Consider the following 25,039-nt stretch of genomic DNA (forward strand, 5'->3'; position numbering starts at 1 on the left):
CCATTGCCACACAAACCATGTGTGGACAGATGAGCAATATTTATTGCAGATTTGCATTTGTTTTGCTGATTGCTTTGCTTTTGTCAAGGCACAGTGGGTATTTTAAAGAATAATTGCTAGAGTTCATTACTAACAGGTTTGAGCCTGTTGGACATAATGAATCAGTAGAGGTTACTGGGATTACTCACAGAAGTGAAAACTATTTCAGGAGAACAAATGGTATTGTGGGATGGGGTGAATAAACCGTAGTTGAAAATATCTTAAAGAACAGCAATGAGGGCAGAGTTGGTAACATACTGAGCATGCAGGCAACTTTGAGCATTCAACTCAGAGGTGTTGTTTTTTTTAAATTATGAGATAATTTTTATATTTTGTGTGGAAAAATTGAATTTACACAATATACAGTGAGAAGAACAGTGACATGTCCTTCACTGGCAGTCCATTGGCAGTGCTACAAATTAGGGGAAGAGTGGCTAGAAACCTGCCTGGAGGAGAAGGATCTGAATCATAGAATCATCAGGTTGGAAGAGACCCACTGGATCATCGAGTCCAACCATTCCTATCAAACACTAAACCATGCCCCTCAGCACCTCGTCCACCCGTGCCTTAAACACCTCCAGGGAAGGTAAATCAACCACCTCCCTGGGCAGCCTGTGCCAGTGCCCAATAACACTTTCTGTGAAAATTTTTTTCCTAATGTTCAGCCTAAATCTCCCCTGGTGGAGCTTGAGGCCATTCCCTCTCGTCCTGTCCCCTGTCACTTGGGAGAAGAGGCCAGCACCCTCCTCTCTACAACCTCCTTTCAGGTAGTTATAGAGAGCAATGAGGTCTCCCCTCAGCCTCCTCTTCTCCAGGCTAAACAACCCAAGCTCTCTCAGCCGCTCCTCATAAGGCCTGTTCTCCAGCCCCTTCACCAGCTTCGTTGCTCTTCTCTGGACTCGCTCCAGAGCCTCAACATCCTTATTGTGGTGAGGGGCCCAGAACCAAACACAGTACTCAAGGAGCGGTCTCACCAGTGCCGAGTACAGAGGGAGAATAACCTCCCTGGACCTGCTGGTCACGCCGTTTCTGATCCAAGCCAAGATGCCATTGGCCTTCTTGGCCACCTGGGCACACTGCTGGCTCATATTCAGTCGGCTGTCAACCAACACCCCCAGGTCCCTCTCCTCCAGGCAGCTTTGTAGACAGACTTCTCCTAGTCTGTAGCACTGCATAGGGTTGTTGTGCCCCAAGTGCAGCACCTGGTGTTGATTGATTGACAGGGGACAGGACAAGGGGCAATGCTGTCATGAAATCTTTCACAGAAAGGGTCATTGAGCACTAGACCAGACTGCCCAGGGAGGTGGTTGATTCACCTTCTCTGGAGGTATTTAAAAGATGGGTAGACGAGGTGCTCAGGGACATGGTTTAGCAGCAGATAGGAGTGGTTGGACTTGATGATCCAAGAGGTCTGTTCCAGCCTGGTGATTCTGTGATTCTATGAGTGAAAAGAAAAAGCCAGCTAAATGAACCTATTAGGTCACCATGAAGCTTGACCCTTGAAAATAATGCATTACTAAAAAATATTAGTAGTCTCATTGTATGAATACTTTCATGGCACACCAGCTGTAGTTTGACAGCTTGATGAATTTTATTTCAACATACAAAAATTACACGCTATAACAAGTGCTGTATTCCAATACTGAGACTACTAATTAAACACAACATCTGTATCTATATGGCTGACTTTCATTAAACTAAACCTAATTTAAAGCTAATTTCTGGCTCTGTTTAACAAAACAATGCTCCCTCCCACAAATGTAATAACTGGATGGAGGGGACTTAACTATACATATTGTAGCATGCAGATTCTTTACTCCCCAAACTAGCTTATGTAATGTAATTATAATGTAATACATAATAAAAGCTTCAGTTTATCAATAGATGATCCTTGCATAAATAGAAATGTTTACTGTTTAAGACCTTCAACAGCAAGAAATTGATACAAAATTAGAGCCAGCAAAAAAAAAAAAATCCTAATGCATGCACTTATCTGCAAGCAGAATAACTGGCAACATCTTGTCCCCACGCCTACTGACCTCTGCAGCCGTACCCAACATACTGAAGTGCTGTACTTCTTGCTGTATTTACATATACTTTTAAGCTTGCTTCATCAGACTTTTCGAGAATCTGAGGGAACAGACAGTCCTTTTTTTTTAAAAAAAAAATAAAAAAGAGATGCAAGAGGTCATATATCCACTTTCAGGGCTCTCCTTAGGACACTCCTTGAAGATTCACTTCACAGCTGTTACAACTCAGATGCAACTGCTCAGAAGGTGTGAAAAGATGCTGTTTTCTTCCAGCTTATTTTGAAACCATGCAACACTGAAGACCAGACTAAGTTTGATGAGAATCAGCAGATAAGCATTAGGGAAGTGTTCAGCTTTAGTGCTGAGAGAAACAGCTTGGTTTCCTAAAAGAAAATATTAGAACAGTGGTTACAAAAACTCATTATAAAAACGTATGTACTTCCATACTGTACTAAACACCAAAAAAATACTGCTATATTTACTGCTTGCTGTAAAAACTCATCTACACTTTTAGACTGAAACTGTTTTAAAACACCCACTTGTATTTATATGTACATAAATAAAAATATGCTATCTTCTAATTTTATCATGTTATTATTTATTTTGCAGTGTAATAATGAAGTGTGGCCCTATGCAAGACTGTAATGCATCCACAGGTACTGAAAAGAAAATCCTTCTCTTAAAATATTTCAAAAGACAAGGAAGATGAAGAGCAAATGGAAAAAATGAGGCAGACTGAGATGAAATAATTTTCTTGGTAATTGTACAGTTGGTCAGAGTTCAGCCTGAAAACACATCTTAGGTCCTGTCCCTCAAACAATACTTTAATTTATCCAAAAGATGCATGTATAATGATGCAGTTTAGAGTCTCAGTGAAGTCTGTTAAAGAAAAAAAATGAATAAAAACCTAACCCTCCGAAACCATCTTGCTTATTCTAAATTATACATAATAGTACAAAACCATCAAAGAACATAGGATTTTGAAATGTCTGAAAAGATGTCTACATGCACATATGAATCAGCAAGAAAATTTATAATTTCTGTATCATAACAAGTATGGTGAAATGCAAGATAATTTTTATAATGATATGTTGAAATTCTGTGGTTTCTTTCATCTTGAAAAACTCTAAATAACATTAATCAGATCCCTCTGAAGCTGACACGTGGTTTAGTGGATAAAAACCACAAACTTCTGATTTTTTAGATCTTCTGAGTATGGAAATACACTCCCTTAAAACATCAAGACAGCATTCAAGTTCCCTTGATAACTACTGGAAAGCTGGAAACTAGCAGCATGGAGATTTGCAGTCATAGCCAACATCATTGTCCCTTTCTATATATACACAGAGAATATGACTATCACCTAATGATATTTAGCATGTACCAAAACGAAACTACAACAGTTGCTATCTGACACACCAACACCTAGTGTCAGACATTGTTACAGACAAAACAATAAGCAATATATTAAGACAAGTACATGTGACCTAGATACAGCTGATATTTTCAGTGACAGCAGCAGATTTTCAGGGTGATCTATGTAAGTTCCATTGAAGTCAATGGCAAAAAGTTTTTTGACTTAGCAGTCTGTTTACCTCCCTTTCCTCTTCTTGAAATCATCACCTAAAAATTAAGACATGATTTACAAGGAATTAACTACTGCACTTACATGTTTTCAGAATATGCAGGTTTTCTTTGTTAAGTATTAATTATTTTCTACCTCTTATTTAAGAAGAATATGAAAGTGACATGTCAAATGGAAAAGGATCAAGGGAAGGCACCTTTTATTTCTGCAGGTGATCCAAGATTTTCATAATTACAGATAGCATAATTTTCTTAATTAAGTTTGGCAGATTATTAATATTAGTGGCAACTGCTTCTGTTCCTGCCTCTTTCCAGCCACAGCATGCATAACCCTTGAGTAACAACACAGTACACATGCCATACTTTGGGATCCTTTCGAGAATGCTCCGAGTTACTTCCAATAGCATAAAATGTCATTTTAAAAATACAGAGCACAGAAAATATTCAATAAGATATAATGATGAAGCAGTAGCAGAGTCACTTTTTGTGATGGTTACATTGTGATGTGGTAGAGATGGTTGTTTATCATCTATTCTCAATATTGACCTCAGACCTGCATTTTCTCTGGTAAGTAGAACACTGGGCTTTTACAGAATAATTCCATTTTAGGGATGAATTCATGGAATGTTTTATCTGGTGACATGGGAGTCCAAATGGCATTAAAAAACATTTGAGATTCTCTCTTCTGCTACTGCTGTGGATAGTTAGAATCAAAGAATGGTTTGGGTTGGAAGGGACCTTAAAGATCATCCAGTTCTAACCCTCCTGCCATGGGCAGGGACACCTCCCACCAGATCAGGCTGCCCAAGGCCCCATCCAACCTGGCCTTGAACACCTCCAGGGATGGGGCAGCCACAGCTTCCCTGGGCAACCTGTGCCAGTGCCTCACCACCCACACCATGAAGAATTTCTTCCCAATGTCTAGTCTAACTCTTCCCTCTTCCAATTTAAAGCCATTCCCCCTCACCCTATCACTACATGCCCTTGTGAAAAGTTCCTCCCCAGTTTTCTTGTAGACCCCTTCAGGTACTGGAAGGTCACTATATGATCCCCCAGAGCCTTCTCTTCTCCAGGCTGAACAACACCAATTCCCTCAGCCTGTCCTCATAGCAGAGGTGCTCCAGACTTCTGATCATTCTTGTAAAGTCCTCCTCTGGACCCATTCCAACAGTATCATATTCTTATTATGCTGAGGATTCCAGAACTGGACACGGTACTCCAGATGAGGTCTCACAGGAGAGGAATAGAGGGCCAGAATCCCCTCACTTGACCTGCTGGCCATGCTTGTTTTGATGCAGCCCAGGACACAGTTTGGCCTTCTGGGATGTGAGCGTACATTGCCAGCTCATATTTAGCATTCCATCAACCAGCACCCCCAAGTCCTTCTCTGCAGGGCTGCCCTCAATCACATCAGGGCTGCTCTCAATTACAGAGAAGACTTTGCAAACATTTTTTGACGAACACTTACATGTCTGTTATGCTTTGTTTACCATAAGCAAAGACAAATCCTCAACTCTTCCATCATAAACAGGGACTAATATCACACAGTAGTTTGGTCATAGAGCTATCAAACTGATTTTTCCCCCAAAACTTAATGAAAAAAAAAAACCCCAAAACTGATAAAAGCTGACTGGTGTACAGACTTACCCCTGTGTTCCAGTTCACATTACCTCAACATTACAGTGTGAGTAATTACTCCTTTCAAATTCAGTTAATGATTTAAAAAAGTGAAACTGTTAGATCTCTTGTAGGGTTTTAATTTATTTCAGCAATGGCTAGGTATAACCTCTGGACTTCAACTTTTTACAATTCTATTTTTATCTAGCTCTATGTGCCTTAAGTACTCATTCTCACTCCTTTGTAGTTAAGTTTATTACCTCTTTATCAGTCTGTAGAGTCATTTGCTGTTCCATTACGCTTTGTCTTTGGCTGGGTTTCAGCAGCCACTGAGTTCTGAAGTGATGAATCTTCTGTGCATGTTCTATGTTTGGAGATTTCAAACGACTTTGCTACGTTTCCATCGAGAGACTTAGCTGAAATAAGTACTTCACTTAGTTCCTGGTTGTTATCTGACTCAATAGCGGCTGTCTTTTCAGTCTCAGGACTACAGGATTTTGCAGATCCTCCAGCCAGTTCTGAATACGATTCACAGAAAGAAATGCTGTCACAGCAAGCTGAGTTTTGCATAAGAGGCCAAGCATCTGAAATGTCTCCACAGGCAGAGTGTGAAAGAGAACCAAGGAAGGCAGGAATCATTTCTCCAACAGAGTCAGCCCTGCAAAAAGATAAAAGAAATGTGTTTTCAAATGCACTGCAGAAAATATAATCAGTATTGTAATTATTGCCATTAATAATTATAGGTATTTCAAGAAGGTTTAATAGGGTTATATTAAGCTAATGCTCTAGAGGCATCCTGTACAAACAAATTATTTTGAAGAGGAATACAGTTAGTTCCTTATCTGGAAATGAAAGCTTTTAGGAACACTACTAAGGGTAAGGAGGATGCCTAGAGCCCTTCACACTGTAAATTCAGAGTTTTAGGAAACATGAACAGTTGGGGTTATTTATAGTCTAAAAAACTGGAATATGATAAAAAATACTGGAGTATTGTTCAGACACAAATGCTGTTTCATAAAGGAAGCAATTTATTTGTTCTCAGTGGACAAAGGGGTATGTGTGTTAAGACAAGATATAACAAGCTTAAATTGCAGCAAGATGTTTGGGAAGACTCTGGAATCTCTAACTCTAGTTTTTTTTTCTCCAAGAAGTCAGGCTAGACAAACACCTAATGGAAGTAAAAGAAGTGGGTTCAGACTGGGAGAAGGGAATAGACAACAGCACTGCTTGAAACTCCTTCTATTTGTGGGATTTCATATTGAATACGCATTCACTTCAGATTTTTCAGTTTGTTCTGTCTATAGCCTTCAAAACGTGAAAAATATTTCTTCTATTCTCTTTCATGTGGAAAGGACGGAATATTAATGAAGGGTAGCAATTTCCAGTTTTTACTAGGATTATTTTTGTTCTATGAAAAATGGAAGAAAACAGAAGTAGAAACTCAATATTTATCTATCTCAAATGTATTTAAGGTGCGTGATGATACTGACATGTCTGAGAGCACTACACATGCCTATCTGTTGAAAGCCCAGTATTGTTTTTAACTACGGTAAAGCAAAAATAAGTATTAACAAACTCCAAAAGACATACTAATATTTTTTGCTTTGAAAAAACAGATTTATAAAACTGTAAGTGCTATATTAAGTCTGATATATAGTAATAATTTCTGTTACAAAACTCATCCCACATTAACATTGCCTATAACGGATTTTAAGCAGTCTTACTCATTTCCAAAACATGATGATTTAATAGCTTTGATACACACACAAAGCACTTCTATACATGAGGCCAAAAGTCAGGACATTGCGCCACAATTGAAGGAAATACATTATTTTGGCAAAGGAAATTGGAGCAAACTCCATTTCTACTGGAAGTAACCACAGGATCTTTGATGTCCACATAGCATGGATATAACATCTGTTTTTAAAGCCTTAACCAAAAGATCTCTCACAAAGTACACAACTCTCAATTTGTCAGCCTTAGTGGTATAAAAGGATGACTCAAGCTTGCTGGTATTTAAACAAGTTGTTATAGAAAACTTAAGTATTTTCTATCTTGTACTTAGGTCACTATGTCACCTTGCATAAACAATGTGTATGAAGAAGCTGCCTCTACATTTTTAGTTATATTTGGCCATAAGAACACAACAGCTGGAGAGCAGTTTAAACCTTATATGGAAAATTATTCTAGCTAAAAGAAATAAAAACATCCTGCTTTAAAATCTGTAACCAGGAAACTCTGAATGACACCATAAACTTTCTAAATTTAGCTTATGGCACTGCTGTAGAAATAACTATTCTACTACTGTATTTATATTCAGCCAATTAGGACAAAATAATGGTTACAATCTGGTAGAAATTCAGAAATACTAGATATTACAAATCTCACAGCCATTAAGGGTTTCTAAGAAAAAAGAAAATCTTCAAGACGCTTCTAATCTACCTCAACATTCCCAAGTTCATAGGTTTATGCAGCACCTTACTAACCCATAGCTGAAAAGGGCATCACCAAAGCTTCTAAGTTATCACAGAGTAAAAGGAAGATGATGTGCTTGTGAGGATAATAATTCAATTTTTCTTCAGAGAAACTGATATATCGTGTCAGCATTTATTAAGTAACACTTAAAATAAATTTTTACCATTAATCTGTTTTTGCATAAAATGGGAGGATGCAGCTACAGTTCATCAAAATCCCCCGTTCCATTCCAAACAGCTATTGTATCTGTATAAATATTAATTTGTCCACATAAGAAATATTAAATGTTTAATAAACATTTATAAAACTAAGTTACCTTTCATTAAGTGTAGTCTGTGAGTGGAAAGCACAACTGTGACTGCTGTGCTCTATGCTACAGGTTTCATCACAGCACAGTGACGGAATCAAGTGAACTGGTCCTAAGGAACAGAAATTAATTTAATCATGATAAAAGTTTTAAAGCTCTGTATAAACTTAGTCTCTGTACTCTTTCAAACTTGAGTATAGTTTGCCAGTTACATTAAAATATATGAATCGAGGAAAAAGATTTCTGTGGCAAAAATAGGTACTTTATTTTATTAAAATCGAGTTTAAAAATCGAGTTACTTATAAAAGCCAAGCCCTTCTTCCAGGAGTAATACAAATGCCAGTCATGAGTTACTTACTTTTAAACTCAATCTACTTTTTGATTAGATATGTGTGAGAGGAAGTACCACATTCTGAGCTAACACATTATGATGTTTAAGCCTTTGGCCTTGTGTTAAATTATTTATTTGTTAACATTATAAATGCATGTGTTCTGATATGACTTCATAAAATCTCAGTGATTAGAACCGTTCAGATTTTTAATGTCCTTTAGAGTTCATATCATGTAATTAGATACTGTCTGGTAAATCCTTCACACCAATTTAAGTCTCAAAGATGCAGTGCCACTTTTATCAGAAAGAAATGAGACAGACATCTAAAGGTTTTTTTTTTAAGTGAAGGGTCATTGCAATGAAAACAGGAAAAAAATCATAATCAAACACCTACTTAGAAATTCTATGTGCCTACAGGGAAATGAGCCTAGGACAAAGGGTAGTTTGATAACATTAGCTCTGTAGTTAAAGTCATGTCACAACTCAAGTGTTGGATAAATCTTCATCATGCCGTAAAGTCACCTTTTAGTAGATCTAACATACCACATGTCTGTGATGTGCTTCTCTGGCACTGGCAACATGTTCTGTGGTCATATTCACTTAGCCGTGGTCTATCAAAACATGACAATTCAGAGCCATTGTAGTGAATGTCTTGTGATCTCAGAGACCCTTTGGACAAAATGAATAAAAATATATATTAGAGAAGAATACCCTTTTTGCTTTCCAGAATCTCCTGTCTTCACAGAACGCTTAAATATTACATTATACAGTATTTCCATACGTTTTCCAGCTGAAAGATCCACAACGATGATGTGGTTTCATATAACGCAAACCACAGATTTTGCAACAAACTCTAGAACATCTGTTCAACAGGTTCAACTACAGTCTCTTCAAGGAGAGCATCACCTCTTGTTTTGATGATTTGAGAGTATGTCTTATTCACTGTTACATTTCCTCAGTGCTTAATGATTCTCAGTGATTTCCATTTGAAATCTACGACATCCAGCTTTCAGCCACTGGGGTTTTGTTTACATTATCTTAAAGCATTTTACATTAACAGCAGATTTCTTTTAATCTGTATGATTGTAGGCCAAGGCAAATGAGTTAATAAATTCTACTAACTCAAGTTTGAATTCAGTGCCTGAATTTCTTCAAATTTACATTGTGAAACATCTTCTAGGCTAGGTATAATTCTTACGATGCCTCTCTGAATCTTTTTATCTTTTTATTTTCGCTTTTGCTACCCTGCTTTTGATAACATCAATTTTTCCTAGTTATTATTTCTGTTTGACATCCAGGGTTCATTAGATGCTATAAACATATTTTAATAAAAGTTTTCTAAATTATAATTGGGTACTAGAGTGCTTTTGTATTTTCTCATTCTTAATTTAAGGGACAGAAAAATATTTATTATAAACAATCTGTGAATTACACTGATGAGCTGGTATGGATTTTTTAAAAAAAGTTACAAGTCTAACTGGCTTACGCATTTAGCCAATCTTGAATATGCCCATGAAACCTAAACAGATAATGACAAATCTGCTATCTACACTGGCCACATGTGTCACCTAGATGGGCTAATCTGTTTCACAATGGCATGTGATACACACATTCCCCAAGCTGGTACTTCCACATTAGTACTGCAAGTCTATAATGACATTCCAGGTTGGATCCCAAATGGTCCACATACATGCGTGCAGCATCTAACAGAGTACAGCACAAAATTAATGCAAATGTACTATTTCTGGACATCTGCATGTTTTCTCCGTAGAAAATGGAACATCCACACTGAGCTGGCAAACATACATATGGACATACAGTTTTACACTTCTGCTAGCTTGTTCATCTCAATGCTAAACTTCCGTGAATGCTGTAGAGATTTCATTTACTTACCTACAGAGAGATTTGCCAAACTAATACTAGTATATGAATATTACAAAGAAACATTAAGAACCGGAAACTTACAGCTTGGTTTCTTCTCCATAAACTGCCTCTTGCAATAGATAACACAAAGAATAAGTAGAGCTAAGAGCACTGTTGCAAGTGCACTGCATATAACAGCTGCCAGAGCAGTGTCTCGAGGACTGGAAGCAGTTGAAGGGATCTTCACAAGGTTTACTTTAGTGGTACCTGAAATACAATTAAATAATAATTAAGGCAAATCTTTCAGGAATATACAGACATGTAAATGAAAGTCTGGGAAACAGATGCATTCTGACTGTCCATGAGAATGGAATCAGAACTTCACCATGAAATGGAAGACCTCTCAATTTTAATGATGTCAGATGATTTTAATATGGAGAACATTTCCTAGTGTATAGTTGAGAAAGTTATCCACTAGAGGGAGTCACAAATACATGAACCAGAGATATGCCTGGGGGTGGCACGGCAGTGTTTGAGGGATGATATAGTAGCTAGGTCCTTTGGTCTGCCACCTCAGTGGAGGCAGGGGATGGAAATCTATGCAGCAGCAAAGACACAAGGGTTACTGATGTGTTAGAAACCACAGAAGCACCTGAGAACGGTCATGTAGGAATTTGGGCTTCTCCCCCCTAAAAGGTGGCAGGATCAACAGCCCAACTGAAATTCACCTACACCTATGCACACAACATGGCACCAGAGAGGAGCTGGAAGGTCCTTGTGGAGTAGAAAAAGTATGACACAGTTGCTATCACAGCAACATGGTGGGATGACTTGCACAACTGGAGTGCTGCAATGGATGGTAACAATGTCGAGTGTTTATGGGTAAGAACTGTGGGGAAGGCCAACGAGGCAGATATGGAGGGAATCTGTTACAGAGCACCCAACAAGGATGAAAAGGCAGAAGAAACATTCTATAAACAGCTGGGAGAAGTTTCACAATCACTAGCTCTTGTTATTGTGGGGGACTTCAACCTACCAGATGTCTGCTGGAAATGCATCACAGATGAACAGTCTAGGAGGTTCCTGCAGTGTGTGTAAGATAACTTCCTGACAGGGCGGGTAAGCAAGCCACCTATGGAAGGTGCCCTGCTGGATCTCTCATTTGTGGATAGAGAATGATTTGTGGGGGACGCAATGGTTGAAGGCTGTCTTGGGCATAGCGATCACAAAATCGTATGAGTTTTTGATTCTTGGAGAAATGAGGACATAGGTTGGCAGAACTGCTACCTTGGACTTCCAGAGGGCCAATTTTGTCCTTTTTAAGTGCCTGGTTGACAGAGTCCTCTGGGAGGCAGTCCTGAAGGGCAAGAGAATCCAGGAAAGCTGGACATTCTTTAAGGAGGAAGTCTAAAAGGCATATATGCAGGCCATCCCCATATGCTGAAAGACAAGCTGGCACAGATGAAGACCAGCCTGGCTGAACACAGAGAGGACTTTGGCTGCAACTCAGGAAATAAAAAAAAAACAAACCCCCAAAAAAACGGAAAGTATATGACCTGTGGAAGAATGCACAGGCAACTGGCAACTCAGGAGAATTACAAAGATATTGTGAGGTTATGCAGGGAGAAAATTAGAAGGACCAAAAGCCCAGCTAGAACTTAATCTGGCTACTGCTGTAAAAAAACAATAAAAAAACTTTCTATAAATATATTAGCAACACAAGAAGGCTAAGAAGAATCTCCACCTTTTTGTTGATGCTGGGGGAAACAGTGACAAAGGATGAGGAAAAGGCTGAGGTACTTAATGCCTTCTTTGCCTCAGTTTGTAATAGTGAGATCAGTTGTTCTCAGCATACCCAGCCCCCAAAGATGGAAGACGGGGATGGGGAAAAGAATAAAGAGCCTGTAACCCAAGGGAAAATGGTTAGCAACCTGCTACACCCCTTAGACATACACAAGTCTATGGGGCTGGGTGGGATCCAGCCAAGAGTGCAACTGAGGGAGCTAGCAGAAATGTTCACCAAGCCACTATTTATCAGCAGTTCTGATTAACTGGTGAGGTCCTACCCAACTGGAGATTAGCAAATGTGACACCCATCTACAAGAAGGATTGAGGAGGATCCCGGGAACTACAGGCCCGTCAGCCTGACCTTGGTGCCAGGGAAGGTTATGGAGCAGATCATCTTGAGTGCTATCACATGGCACTTACAGGACAAGCAGGTGATCAGGCCCTGCCTGACTAACCTGATCTCCTTCCATGACAAGGTGACCTGCTCAATGAACAAGGGAAAGGCTGTGGATATGGTCTACCTAGACTTTAGTGAAGCCTTTGACATCATTTCTCACAGCATTCTCCTGGAGAAACTGGCTGCTCATGGTTTGGGAGGGCATACTCTTTGCTGCATAAAAAGCTGGCTGGATGGCCAAGCCCAAACAGTTGTGGCGACTGGAGCTCAATCCAGTTAGTGGCCAGTCACAACTGGTGTTGCCCAGGGCTCAGTACTGGGTCCAGTTCTGTTTAGTATCTTTACCAATGATCTGGATGAGGGGATCAGGTGCACTCTCAAGTCTGCAGACAGCAGCAAGTTGTGCAGGATTGTTGATCTGCTTGAGGGCAGGAAGGCTCTGCAGAGGGACTTGGAAAGGTTGGACTGATGGGCCAAGGCCTACTGTATGAGGTTCAACAGGGCTAAGTGTTGGGTCCTGCACCTGGGTCACAACCCCATGCAGTGCAACAGGCTTGGAAGAGAGGCTGGACTTGGCAATGTTAGGTTAATGGCTGGACTTACGACCTTAAAGGTCTTTTCCAACCTAAACAATTCTATGATTCTTAGAGTCTACCTTAAATTACAAATGGTCTTTTAAAATTAAATTCATACCAAGTCCACCATTAAACATGTCCCTAAGTGCCATACCTACCCGGCTTTTAAATACCTTCAGGGATGGTGACTCAACCACATCCCTGGGCAGCCTGTTCCAGTGCTTTACTCTTTTGTTGAAGAATTTTTTCCTAATATCCAATCTAAACCTCCCCTGACACAACGTGAGGCCATTTCCTCTCATCGCTTGTCACTTGGGGGAAGAGTTCAACACCCACCTCACTACAAATTCCTCTCAGGTATCTGCAAGAGAACGACAAGAACTCCCCTCAGCCTCCTTTGCTCCAGACTAACCAACCGCAGTTCCCTCAGCTGCTCCTCGTAAGACTTGTTTGCCAGACCCTTCACCAGCTTTGTTCCTCTTCTTTGGATGCCTTTCTTTTATTGCTAAATTTTAACAACTTATGAATTCTGATAGCTCATCTGTTTCAATCTACTTTGAAACCCACATCAATCCAACAACATTTTATGAGAAAAGGAACAAAACACTATCTCCCCAACAGAAAATCTTTTAAAAAACACAAATAATATTTTATTAAGTTATAAAAGTAAGTAAAACATGCCTATTTACCCCTGAAAATCTTTAGTTAAAGCCTAAAGACTATAATTTCCTAAAAAATAGTCCATACAATCCTAAGTTTAAATTGGGAAATAAATGTCTGCAAGAATATAATAAAATCACTAATCAAATTGTACATACATACCATTGTTTGATATCATAACTGCAATATGACAATAGCAGGAGAGAACTAACTTACTAGCTTAGAGCAATTAATGGAACGGTACTACTCAGGAACAATTTTCACAAATAATTACAGTATTTTCTCTGCACGCACCAAATGTAGGCACCAAAGCATCTAAAATACCATTATGCTTTGTTATAATGGGCAGATTGCCAAAAACCTAGGTATTTTGAAAAACAACTGTACTGCATCCAATTCCTAAGTCTTCAGACCACTTACACAGGAGAAAACGTTAACTTCTAGGAAATAAAGAACCCAAAATTAAAAAAAGAGACACAACTTATGAAATAAAACCAGTTTCTGTAGATTACAGTATCATGTAGTTGCTGGTAAGTGGAGGAATAGAAAAAAGTGGAGAGGCCAGATCAGGGCTATTATGTGGAAGAAAGAACATTTAGTTGTTGATTTCCTGATTCACTATGAAGAAAAACAAGTGTTACTGCATTTATGTCTGCTTGAATACTTCTATTTACCTTTGATTTGTACTATTACATTCCAGTGTTGTATCAAAAGTGTGGAGAGCAAATTTATGGCAGATCTCTTTTATATCCTTTTAACTTGCCAAATCTGACAGAGTGGAGCCACTGGAGTAAGTCCAGCAAAGGACTACAAAAAAAAAAAAGAAGAAACTGAAAAGCCTTTCTCCTGTAATGAAAGTCTGAGCAAGCTACGACTGCTCAGCCTGGAGAAGAGAAGGTTCAAGGGGATATCTTATCAGTGTGTATAAGGGTGAAGAAAGGGTGCAAAGAGGACAGAGCCAGGCTCTTTTCAGCAGACCAGATGCAATGGGCACAAACTGAAACACAGGAGGTTCCCTCTGAACATCAGGAAAATACTTTAAGTATGAAGGTGACTGAGCACAGGCACAGATTGACCAGAGTGCTTGTGGAGTCTCCCTCCTTGGGGATGCTTGAAAGCTTTCTGGATGTGTTCCTGGGCAACTAGCTTTAGGTGACCCTTCTTGAGGAGGAGGGATGAACCAGATGATCTCCATAGCTCTCTTCCTACCACAACCACTCTGTGATTGAGTTATTAAAATACAGCAGATCTCAAAACTCAAGTCAATAAATGGCTGAAGTTGAAGTTTCCAACATGAACTAGAAATATATTTTCAAACTCTGCCCTTGTACTGAAATGTTATCATTTTCATTATTACAGCAGATGGTCTATCTATTATTTGCGTTCCAGGTAGCAGAATAAAATTCCAATCCAGGGTCTAAGGTACCTTTCCTCTTAAATAATTATTACCTGCCCTTCTCTTTATGTCCTTCTGTAATTCCTATTGTTCACAGAACTAAGTTCTATGACATCATTTCCAATTCTTCCTTGTTATTTAAAAGAAAAAGCAAGCATTGTTGTAATCCTTTTGTCATAACTTCAATGCTCTTGGCAGCAGCAATGCAGTCTTCCACACAGCAAACTTTTCACTCAGTTTCTAGGATTCTTGCAGCTGCAGTTCTAACTTTACAGTTTTAGCAGACTGCAGAAGTTTCTGCATGGTAGGCAAAGTTCCAGGATATAATTCTGTGAGAAGCAGTAAAATTATATGAAAAAAACCCTATCTATAGTAACGCGTGCTGGCTTTGGTGTGATAACCAAGGACTGTGTTTTGGTATCAGGTTTTCAGTTTTAGTCAACTGCCTGATCTAGTGTACAGAAGGTTAAATACAGCCTGGACAAGTATTTAAAAACAAGACAATAAAACTGATGAAATATCTTTAAACATTTTTGATATCAATACACATATATCAACACCTGTATCAATACACCTACCTAAAAGTATTAAAAAGTCCTTAGAAATTAGGTCTTCATAATTAGCAGAAAAAATAGTTATTAATTTTGAAAGCAAAAATAAAACAATGAGCATGGGAAGTGGAGATGCGGTATTTTTGTCTCTTTTCATTAGCTCACAAAATGTATCTATTTGCAGGTATAATTACATATTCTTGAAAATTCTAAGTGAAATGTACTTCTTTACTGCCTATCAGCAACATCCAAACTGGTAATGTAGTGATTTTATTTAAATTGGGGCAGCAAAAAGTAGAATTTATTTTAGCCTACTTGTTATTTAAAAGTTCTTTTATTTAGTTGATTTTTTTTTTTTCACTCGAGAAAGCAATTTTCTGTTCCTGAGAATGCTTACCTCTCTTCTTCACCTTCAAAGAACTTCTTGGAATAGCTACTGTGAGCACTCCATTGTAGTGTAACTCTAATTATAATGATAGTGATCTTCCCTGCAGAGACCAACATTTCAGAAGCGCATTGCTATTGTAGAAGTGGCCCGTTGGGCATTGCTGAACTCTGCTTGCAGTGTTACTCAGAGATGTAAGCATTTTCATAAATTCTCTTTCTTTCCAGGCTCACAGACTTAATGGTCTCATTTCAGTAAAGCAAGGAGGTGCATTTTAAGCTCTAAACGCGTACTTTCATCTATTACACGATTAAATTTAAATATGTAATTAAACCCTTTGTGAACTGGACATGATACATTAAGAATGGAGGGAGGAATTGCACAGTGTTTTATGATTCCAGAAAGCATGTGCACATCACAAAAATAAAACAAAAAAAATTCTTTTATTCAAGAAGTAGACTTCCTTTCCTTAGTTCCAACATATTCTGGAAGTGTGCTGATGCTAAAGAAGAAGTACCCCAAATACCAAGCTCTCTCCTGCATAACTTTGAGCAGTAAAGCTAAACATACAATCTTTCCTTAAATAACCAATAGCACATTCTAATGTCAGTATATGTAAAGGTGTGGTTAAGAAAAGCAAGTGGGGTTCCTGTTAATCCAAGATGGTTAAATAACAGTAACTCAGCTAATATGGAACATATGAATTCCAGCTGTATCACTACAAATTCTGCCAGAGAACAGAACAGTTGAATTTTCAGTCTATTATACTGAACAACCCAAGACATGACCAAATATAAAAAGACCCCTTTTATCACTTATTTCATGTTTGTTTTCTCAGATTTTTTTTTTCAGGACCTTGATTAGTTACAGCCACCACTGGAATCAGAATGCCTAAAATAAAGCTTTCTGTGGTAGATTAACCACATGAAAACAGAAAATGCAACATTTTATGTTTCTTCCATTAATATCATAATAGAATAATAATAAGGTAGGAATTACAAAACTGGAGGAGGATAAAATGTGGAGTATTATGTTTGAGTTTTCTTTCTACCACGTCAAAACAATACTAACCCAAACAGGGTTTACTCTATAAAACAAAGCTAATCAAAACTCCACCTAGATAGCAATAACATGGTAACATTGGACAGTATGCTACCTTTTACAATCAGGATTGAAAAATAAAACAAAACAGTAAATTAAAATGTTGTTAATTCCTGGATGGGTGTTTCTGGTCAAGAGAGAGGAATGGAGCAGTCGCCTATTTTAAAAAGTGTTTGCCCACAACCTTTATGCTGATTAGTCCAAGTTAGTGGTATCATCCTTAATTTGACAAGAATTAAGAGCTCAGACACACCCTCAAGTTACAACAATTTAACAAGTTACTGCCTGTCAGCTGAACTGTAGTGGCTATTTGTGTGCTCTCAACCTATGGAAAATGCAAGGCAATGACTTATCTTGAAACTCCTTAATTTAAAAAAAAAAAAATATTAAGCTGTGTTTATGCTCACTTAAAAGTGGAAAGGCAATCTCTCTACCTAGTCCCCAACAAGCAAAAGAATGTATTATGTATAAACATGATACATCTACATACAATTCAGACACATATAAGTTGTCCTCAGTATATTTGAGTCTTTATACAGCAGCAGATTGCCTCCCTTCTCATGATCTTTTCAGAAGGAGGCAAGAAACTTTATTAAACATTACTGTTGGAGACTGTGGTAAACACTGGAAAGAAAGAGTTTCCTAACATCTGTAAAAGGATAGCCATTTGCGTGTATGGCCTAGACCCAGAAGTTCATCAAGTCAAACCATATTTGTCAAATATACTCCAAGTGCTGACTTTAAAGCCTTTAGTTTCCAAGTTAGTGCCCTGCAATTTTTTTGTTTTATGTTGCCAGTTTTGTTATTTTTTTAATAAATGTACCAAAAAGCCCTAGGGAAGAAAATGACTATTCAAGTACTTATCCATTGTTTGGAAATCCTGAGAACTGTGCTTATAAATTAAAATCTTTGGAATTTGGTTTGTTTCCAAGACCATTTCTCTTGCAGTGCATATTTTCACAAACTCCAACTGCTGACAGCCTTTTATGTTTAAAATGGTAGAACAATTACAGTGTGCATGTGAATTTAAAATATATATGAATTCCACAGCATTGGATACGCACCACTATGTCTGTAAGGCAGAGTCAACTTCTGCAGCACGAGGTTTTTTTTGTTTTTTGTTTTTTTTTTTTTGAGTAATTATGATATGGTAATTCTTGGTACTACCACAGTCATCTGAATTAAATCCATACACGGTCACAAAAATAACATTGTTTCATACACAAAACCGTCACCTTTGAGAACCGTCTATAGACATTTAAAAATACTACTACCTAGGAATAAAGGCTCAGATCATTGGTACCCTCAAATACCCTGAAAGTAAGCAAGAAAATCAGAGGAAGTGGGATAAAATCTGTGCCTCGGCTGAATTACATGTTCTCCCAGCCCCTCAAAAGTAACCTAGCTGGTTATCAGTGTGAGCAGAATGCATGTCTGTCCTCCATAAACTGGAAATACTTAGCACATAGTAGCACAAACCATATATAAATACCAATATGACTGTGTTGTTATCAGCAATTACCTTTCTGACTTTTGCTTCTAACAGCTCATTTAGCACCTCTGACAGATGAGGGTGTCTGATAACTGTTTGGCAGAAAATGCAATTTCTTTCTCAGGTATTTTCATGTGTCAAATCAGTAACACAAAGTTTGTGTCAGAGCAGATAAGACAGCAGAACAACTGTTTCCCTACTTCACTTCTAAATTGTACTTTTAATCAAATTCTTTTCCAGACTTGTTTTGTGGAGAAAAAAAAAAAAAAAGCACAATATTTTAGGATATTCTCTGTTCAAATGCAACTACAGAATGCATCCAGCTAACCCAGGCAATGAAAGATGCTTTGTCATTTCAACAAAAGATGAAAGCAGAAAGTATATGTCTTATATTCTGCATGTGCAGTCTCATTTCATCTTTAGGACTACTCAGTTACAGAATAAAGATGTTTGAGTCAATAAAGCCTGTTCATGACAGTTATTGCTTGTATAGACAGACGTACCATCACACCTATTGCCAAAACGTTCACCCACATAAATACAAGGGTTTGTATTGCTTAAATGCATGCCATTTTCAAGTTGGTAACTACTGCTGTTACCTGTTTCCTAAGAGTAGAGAAAGACCTTTAGAATCTAATCCTTTAGAATCTAATTGCACATTCACGGGTTAAATGACAATGGCATGCAGGTGAATATAAGAGTAAGCACGTCTGAAGGTTGTTTCCTTAGCTAATAGTAAGCAACCCACTTCCATTCATCAAAAGTGTAACTGAACACTGTGAATCCCATGCATACTGGTTACAAATCTGCTCTGAAAGGTTCAAACAAGATCTTATAGTTGCTCTGTGATGAGCTTGTAGATAGGTGCATGGATTCATTTTCAGTAGACTAAAGCACAACACTGTGGAAAGCTCCATCCTGTAACCATGACCAGATAAGGCAGGACTGAGGACTAGTTGGGTACGTAAGACACTTTATGCCCGCACCTGCGCAAGGAACATAACATGCTCTTCCAGCTAGCACACCGTATATAACTCAAGTGCAATTGCCACATCCACCCACAATCATTGAAATTAATACAGTCCTATATATACTTGTATGAATCCTAGTAAGGCAAGAAGTTAACTGTAAGTCAGTGATAAAAGTTCTTGTCTCTCTCTAATTCAACGAGAAATAACTTCTAACACTGCATTTTCTACCCCAACTATTTCCCCTTTTTGTCCTGGTTCAGAGCTGTGGTAAAACCCAGGGAGTAAAAGCTTGCATGATGACTGCCAGTTTGTGTCCTAAATCCGACAGCATAAACTTTGATAAATATCATTAATAGTCTATGTAGCACATTTTCAAGAGCTATGTTTTGTCCTTGCTTTAAAATGTTTTGTAAAGATAACAACAGTACTTAGCTACCTCACTTCTGACTGCAGACTGGATACCTGTCTGTTTCATCATAAGAATCACAGGATATATTGTGATAATTTAAAGTCACAAAGTTTTTATAGCTTTAGACAATAGGGTTTGTATGTTCAAATAAAAAAAAATATTTTATATATATATATATGTGAGTGACACATTAAGGGACCTATTATACTTAAATATCAAATTATTTGCAGGATCATTTGCTTATTTTGCTTAAAAAAGAAGTTATTGAATTGGCCAAATAATGTATTTAATTCAGAGACCTGTTCTAGTTCAGAAGAATTTCAGTACCCTTCCCTTTTTGCTTTCTGGACTGCAATTAACATACGAAATCACTAGATAAAGAAATCCTGGTGGCTAGAAACAACTCCATTCTTCACAATCTCTTACGTACTAATGTTTTTTGTTACTGAATGTGAAAAACCGTAACTCCTAGGGAAGTTCTTCCAGCTATTAGAAATTCCATGCAGAAAGAGCCTATTTCTAAAACGCGACTAATAAAAAAATCAATACTGAAAGATATCTGGAAATATGTATATGTGCATTTGACACCTCAATAATTTATTACATTAAAGTTTTAAAAGGTCATTGCTGAACTGAGACAATATAAGAGTCACACAAGTTCAAATAATCTAAAAATCAATCCACATATAAAACTGATGCCGGTATATTTTAATATCCATTTTGAAGAGTGACAAAGGACTTGATCTTTTCACACAGTTCTTAAGTATGTTAAGAGTTAAGCCCTAAAATCTGTAATTTTTAAATCCAAGCTCTCTATATAGCTGTGAAACTAGAGACCTGTATCAATCACTTTCTTCATACTATATAGGAAATACAAGTTAAATATAGAACAGAATCTGAAATATATTGTCACACTGAGTAACACTGCGCCTAAGGTCACCATGCTTAGCCTACGTATGTAGAAACCTGCAGAAATTTTGCCCTTCCCATGAATTACTCAGAGTGGCAGAAAGTAGCTTTCATCTTCTCTTAAAACCCTCCCGAGAACTAAAATCTATAGCATTATTTTAAAATTAAATTGAGGGGGAAGATATCACAAGCATGGCTTTAATGCCTTTCAGATGCAACCCTTGAAAAAGGAGGTAAAGAAGGTTCCTGCCTTCTGTCAAAGCTTAAGAGCCTTTTGGCAAGAAGCACGAGACAGATATTCAATTGCCTCCTCTGCCATTTCCATGGAAATTGTTTTAGACGCTAGGCTACAAGCTGAGACTAGTAACAGCTTATTTAATCTTTTCAGTTGAATTTGCCCAGTTGTAAAGCTTCATCAAAAGTAGCAAGGACTACTCTTTGCTTAGCCAGTCACATGAAATGTAGAATGCAATAAAACTAAATAGATCATACTCAGACTTGCCCACTACTTGCTTTTTTCCTGTTTATATTAAAATATCACAAATTTAGGTTGAATTCTCCAGGTAAGGCAACTACTTATGAATGTGGAGTGGTTCATTTTTGGCTTTTTTGGGTGGGGGGTGGTGGTGTTTTTTTGTTTGTTTGTTTTTAAAACATAACTGTTAGCCATTTCCAGGTATTGGGGAGTGGGGGAAGAAATATCTATACTGTGGAAAATACAAAGTGTGTTTATGTAATTAAGACTGCTTCATAATACTTATACACAACTGGGCTGAATTATGATTCTGCATTAGAGTGGAAGTTAAAGAGTGGCATAACCAGCTCTACTAGTATTTTCTAACTTCATAATATTCAACTTTGCAACCTCAGCATCTTTTAAATCCACTTTTTGGGGCAAGTAACCTGAAATACATGAAATTATATATAAACATTCAAAACTGTATAACACAGAGCCTTAAGACCTTTAGAAGCTGGACATTCATCACCACTTTATTGTAATACTGCAGATATCAAAGTAAATGTCATGATTCACTGCAAAGAAAGTTACTTACTGTGCAATAGTAAGCATACACAAGAAAATGACAGTACAGAAGAAAAAGCAGTAGCTTTGAAGTCAGAAATAATAGCTTATAAAAAGCACTTTTTAATTCATCCCTCAAAGCTTTGGGAATAAAGTCCAATCATACAGAACAAAAGGCTGCTGTGTACAAGATTCTTGCTTTGTTATATTACTTAATCTGAAACAAAATCTCTACTCTTTAACAGTGGTCAATAGCAATCAGTCATAAAACACAGAAGACACTCTGAAATGCTATCTTTCAAAAGTTAAGCTCTATTAGTGATTTTCAGCTAAGCAAAGACCTGGGGTTGTTGGTTGACAGCGACTGAACATGAGCCAGCAGTGTGCCCAGGTGGCCAAGAAGGCCAATGGCATCTTGGCTTGTATCAGAAACGGCGTGACCAGCAGGTCCAGGGAGGTCATTCTCCCTCTGTACTCGGCACTGGTGAGACCGCTCCTCGAATACTGTGTTTGGTTCTGGGCCCCTCACCACAAGAAGGATGTTGAGGCTCTGCAGCGAGTCCAGAGAAGAGCGACAAAGCTGGTGAAGGGGGTGGAGAACAAGTCTTCCGAGGAGCAGCTGAGAGAGCTGGGGTTGTTTAGCCTGGAGAAGAGGAGGCTGAAGGGAGACCTCATTGCTCTCTACAACTACCTGAAAGGAGGTTGTGGAGAGGAGGGAGCTGGCTTCTTCTCCCAAGTTACAGGGGACAGGACAAGGGGGAATGGCCTCAAGCTCTGCCAGGGGAGGTTTAGGCTGGACATTAGGAAAAGATTCTTCACAGAAAGGGTCATTGGGCACTGGAACAGGCTGCCCAGGGAGGTGGTTGAGTCACCTTTCCTGGAGGTGTTTAAGGCACGGGTGGACGAGGTGCTAAGGGGCATGGTTTAGTGGTTGATAGGAATGGTTGGACTCGATGGTCCAGTGGGTCTCTTCCAACCTGGTTATTTTATGATTCTATGAAAGCAAACTGCTTCTGAGGGAGTCCTGTGAACTTTATGGGCCCCAAAACAGGGCTGGGAGAGGGAGATGGGTCTTTTAAGGTGTAATTAATCTGATTTGTTTAAAACACCTCCCTTGATCATTTCCCTCCACTGAATACAGAGTGAGCTTAAGGTCACCAGCTTATATATGCAGCCACTATCAATATCCACAGCGAAGAAGGAGGCAACCTACTCTGGGTTTGTCCAGTTAGGACGTAGAGTTTTGGACACCTTTGACTATTTTGACTTTAATATCTCTGTTTCAATTCATTAACTGTATAACAGACACCGTATATTTTACATCACTTCTGTTGTAAAGATAAAAGTCAATATTAACTGCAAAATTTGTTACAACTTCTTTACAGTGGCAGAACCAAAGAAAAGCCTAGTGGTAATTAGTACCTCACATTCTGCATGGACTATAAAATAGTGTGTAGCAAATAGTCATAGAATTACAGGTTTTGCCTATCGTATGCTTCAAGTGAACAAAGGCCCAATGGGAAATGCATGCACCAACATAAATAATACCTGTTTCAGAGTGACTATACAAAGGAATCTAATCCTGGTTTTAAGCCACAATTCTGGCACTTTCTAACTTTGGTAAGTTTTCTTAGAATGGGGTCTTCAGTTTGTAAGAAGCATTTCATCAAAGAATATAAAAAGTATTTTTACTAACTTTTTAAATTCATGTTTTAAGTCATCTATACTCTAAATACACAATTTTCCTCCTTAAAATTTATTTGAAACAAAGGTAAGAGGGAGATGAGGTTTTAGTAAGACAATTATTCAACTTTGAATTTGCAGTTTTCATCTAACCTGATATTGATGTCTAGATAAAACTTTCATTTCAGAAGTTTGAAGGTCTAAAGACAAAGTCGGAGATACTCACCTTAGGCTCTCTTTCTAAAACAGAGCCAGAAACAGAAATCTCCAGAGAACTGATCTGAAGTGCCTTGAGAAACCACTTAGTTTAGTCACTGAAGCTTACCTGGCTTGCCTGAACTCCCGAGGTGCCTAATTCTTTCCACTGATTATCAATGGGAGTTTGGGCTGACAACTTCTGTATTAAGCATTAACTTTTATATATCTAAATTAGGGTGCACTCTACATGTAGATCGGGTAACTATAAATTAAATTCAGGAGTATGCATATACAGTTACGCTACTGGCCTTAGATGCAACTTTATTAAAACTGATGGATACTTCGCCTTATTTAAGAAAGCTGCAACAAAGAGCTAACTCTTTTAAGAAATAGTCAGAGGCTGTACCTCAAAAGGCACACGTCACTGCTCAACATAATATGAGATCACTATATGATCTCTGTATAAGAGGAGGCTGGCAGTACACTGCTTTAGCACAAGTGAACCAGCAAGAGTAAGAATGTGTGAGGCCTATCACCAAAAAAATTAAAGGCAACCAAAGTAGAGGACAACAACCGGAAGGAAACAAGTTATCAGTAGGAACACTTGCTCTTTCTTCTATTAGGTTGCTTCCAGCTCATGAGGTGTTAGTTCATAATGAATCATTACTGCCAATGCCCTTAGTGCACAATCCTGTTTTAAGGCTATTGAATCTTATCCTATTTCCAATACATTTCAGTCCTCCAGGGAATTCCAGTTTCCCGAGAGAAACTTCAGCTTTCTTTTGTTTGACCATGATTTTCTTCACAAAGAGTTGGCAATACAGAAAGTTTCACCTGCATAGATAGATTCCCTGTTTTCTACTGTACTTTTTTTAGCAAGAAATTTAAGATAAACGCAGCTCAAGTTTTTTGTAGCCAAGTAACATTGCCAGCACAAAGTAGAATAAAGAGCCCAGCACACTATTGTGCATTTGTTTAGCAGTACTTTATACTCACATGTCAGTCATAATTTGGACTCTCTGCACCCAAAAGCCATAGCAGTCAGCATGCACTTATATTGCAGGCACCAAAACTCAGTTCTGTTTGGAATGGCTCTCTTAGCACCACTTTAAATTATCTCATGCAGTGACCCAGCTAATTTTGAACTAATATTTTCAGTTTGGAAATAGAGTAAAAGAATGTTAATAAATTCTTATACTTAAGAAGTCACATGCTTCTGTAATCAGAATATGTCTAAAAACCCAATCAAACAAAAAG

At 38.1% G+C, this 25,039-nt stretch overlaps 1 protein-coding gene across 2 annotated transcripts in view; it reads right to left on the bottom strand.

The window, feature by feature from the left end:
* Positions 1-2,210: 2,210 nt before the first annotated feature.
* Positions 2,211-25,039, bottom strand: part of TNFRSF19 (TNF receptor superfamily member 19) — a 64,069-nt gene continuing 41,240 nt past the window's right edge. For both annotated transcript variants that reach the window (XM_069883191.1, XM_069883199.1), the window contains exons 6-10: positions 10,349-10,513; positions 8,927-9,052; positions 8,062-8,164; positions 5,531-5,928; positions 2,211-2,452 (exon numbers count right to left, since the gene is read on the bottom strand). In XM_069883191.1, the coding sequence (XP_069739292.1) occupies positions 5,538-5,928; positions 8,062-8,164; positions 8,927-9,052; positions 10,349-10,513 (785 nt within the window). In that variant the 3' untranslated portion in view covers positions 2,211-2,452; positions 5,531-5,537. The remainder of the gene's footprint in view (positions 2,453-5,530; positions 5,929-8,061; positions 8,165-8,926; positions 9,053-10,348; positions 10,514-25,039) is intronic.

This window comes from Phaenicophaeus curvirostris, chromosome 1, assembly GCF_032191515.1.
Source record: "Phaenicophaeus curvirostris isolate KB17595 chromosome 1, BPBGC_Pcur_1.0, whole genome shotgun sequence".
In the NCBI taxonomy this organism is placed as follows: Eukaryota; Metazoa; Chordata; class Aves; order Cuculiformes; family Cuculidae; genus Phaenicophaeus; species Phaenicophaeus curvirostris.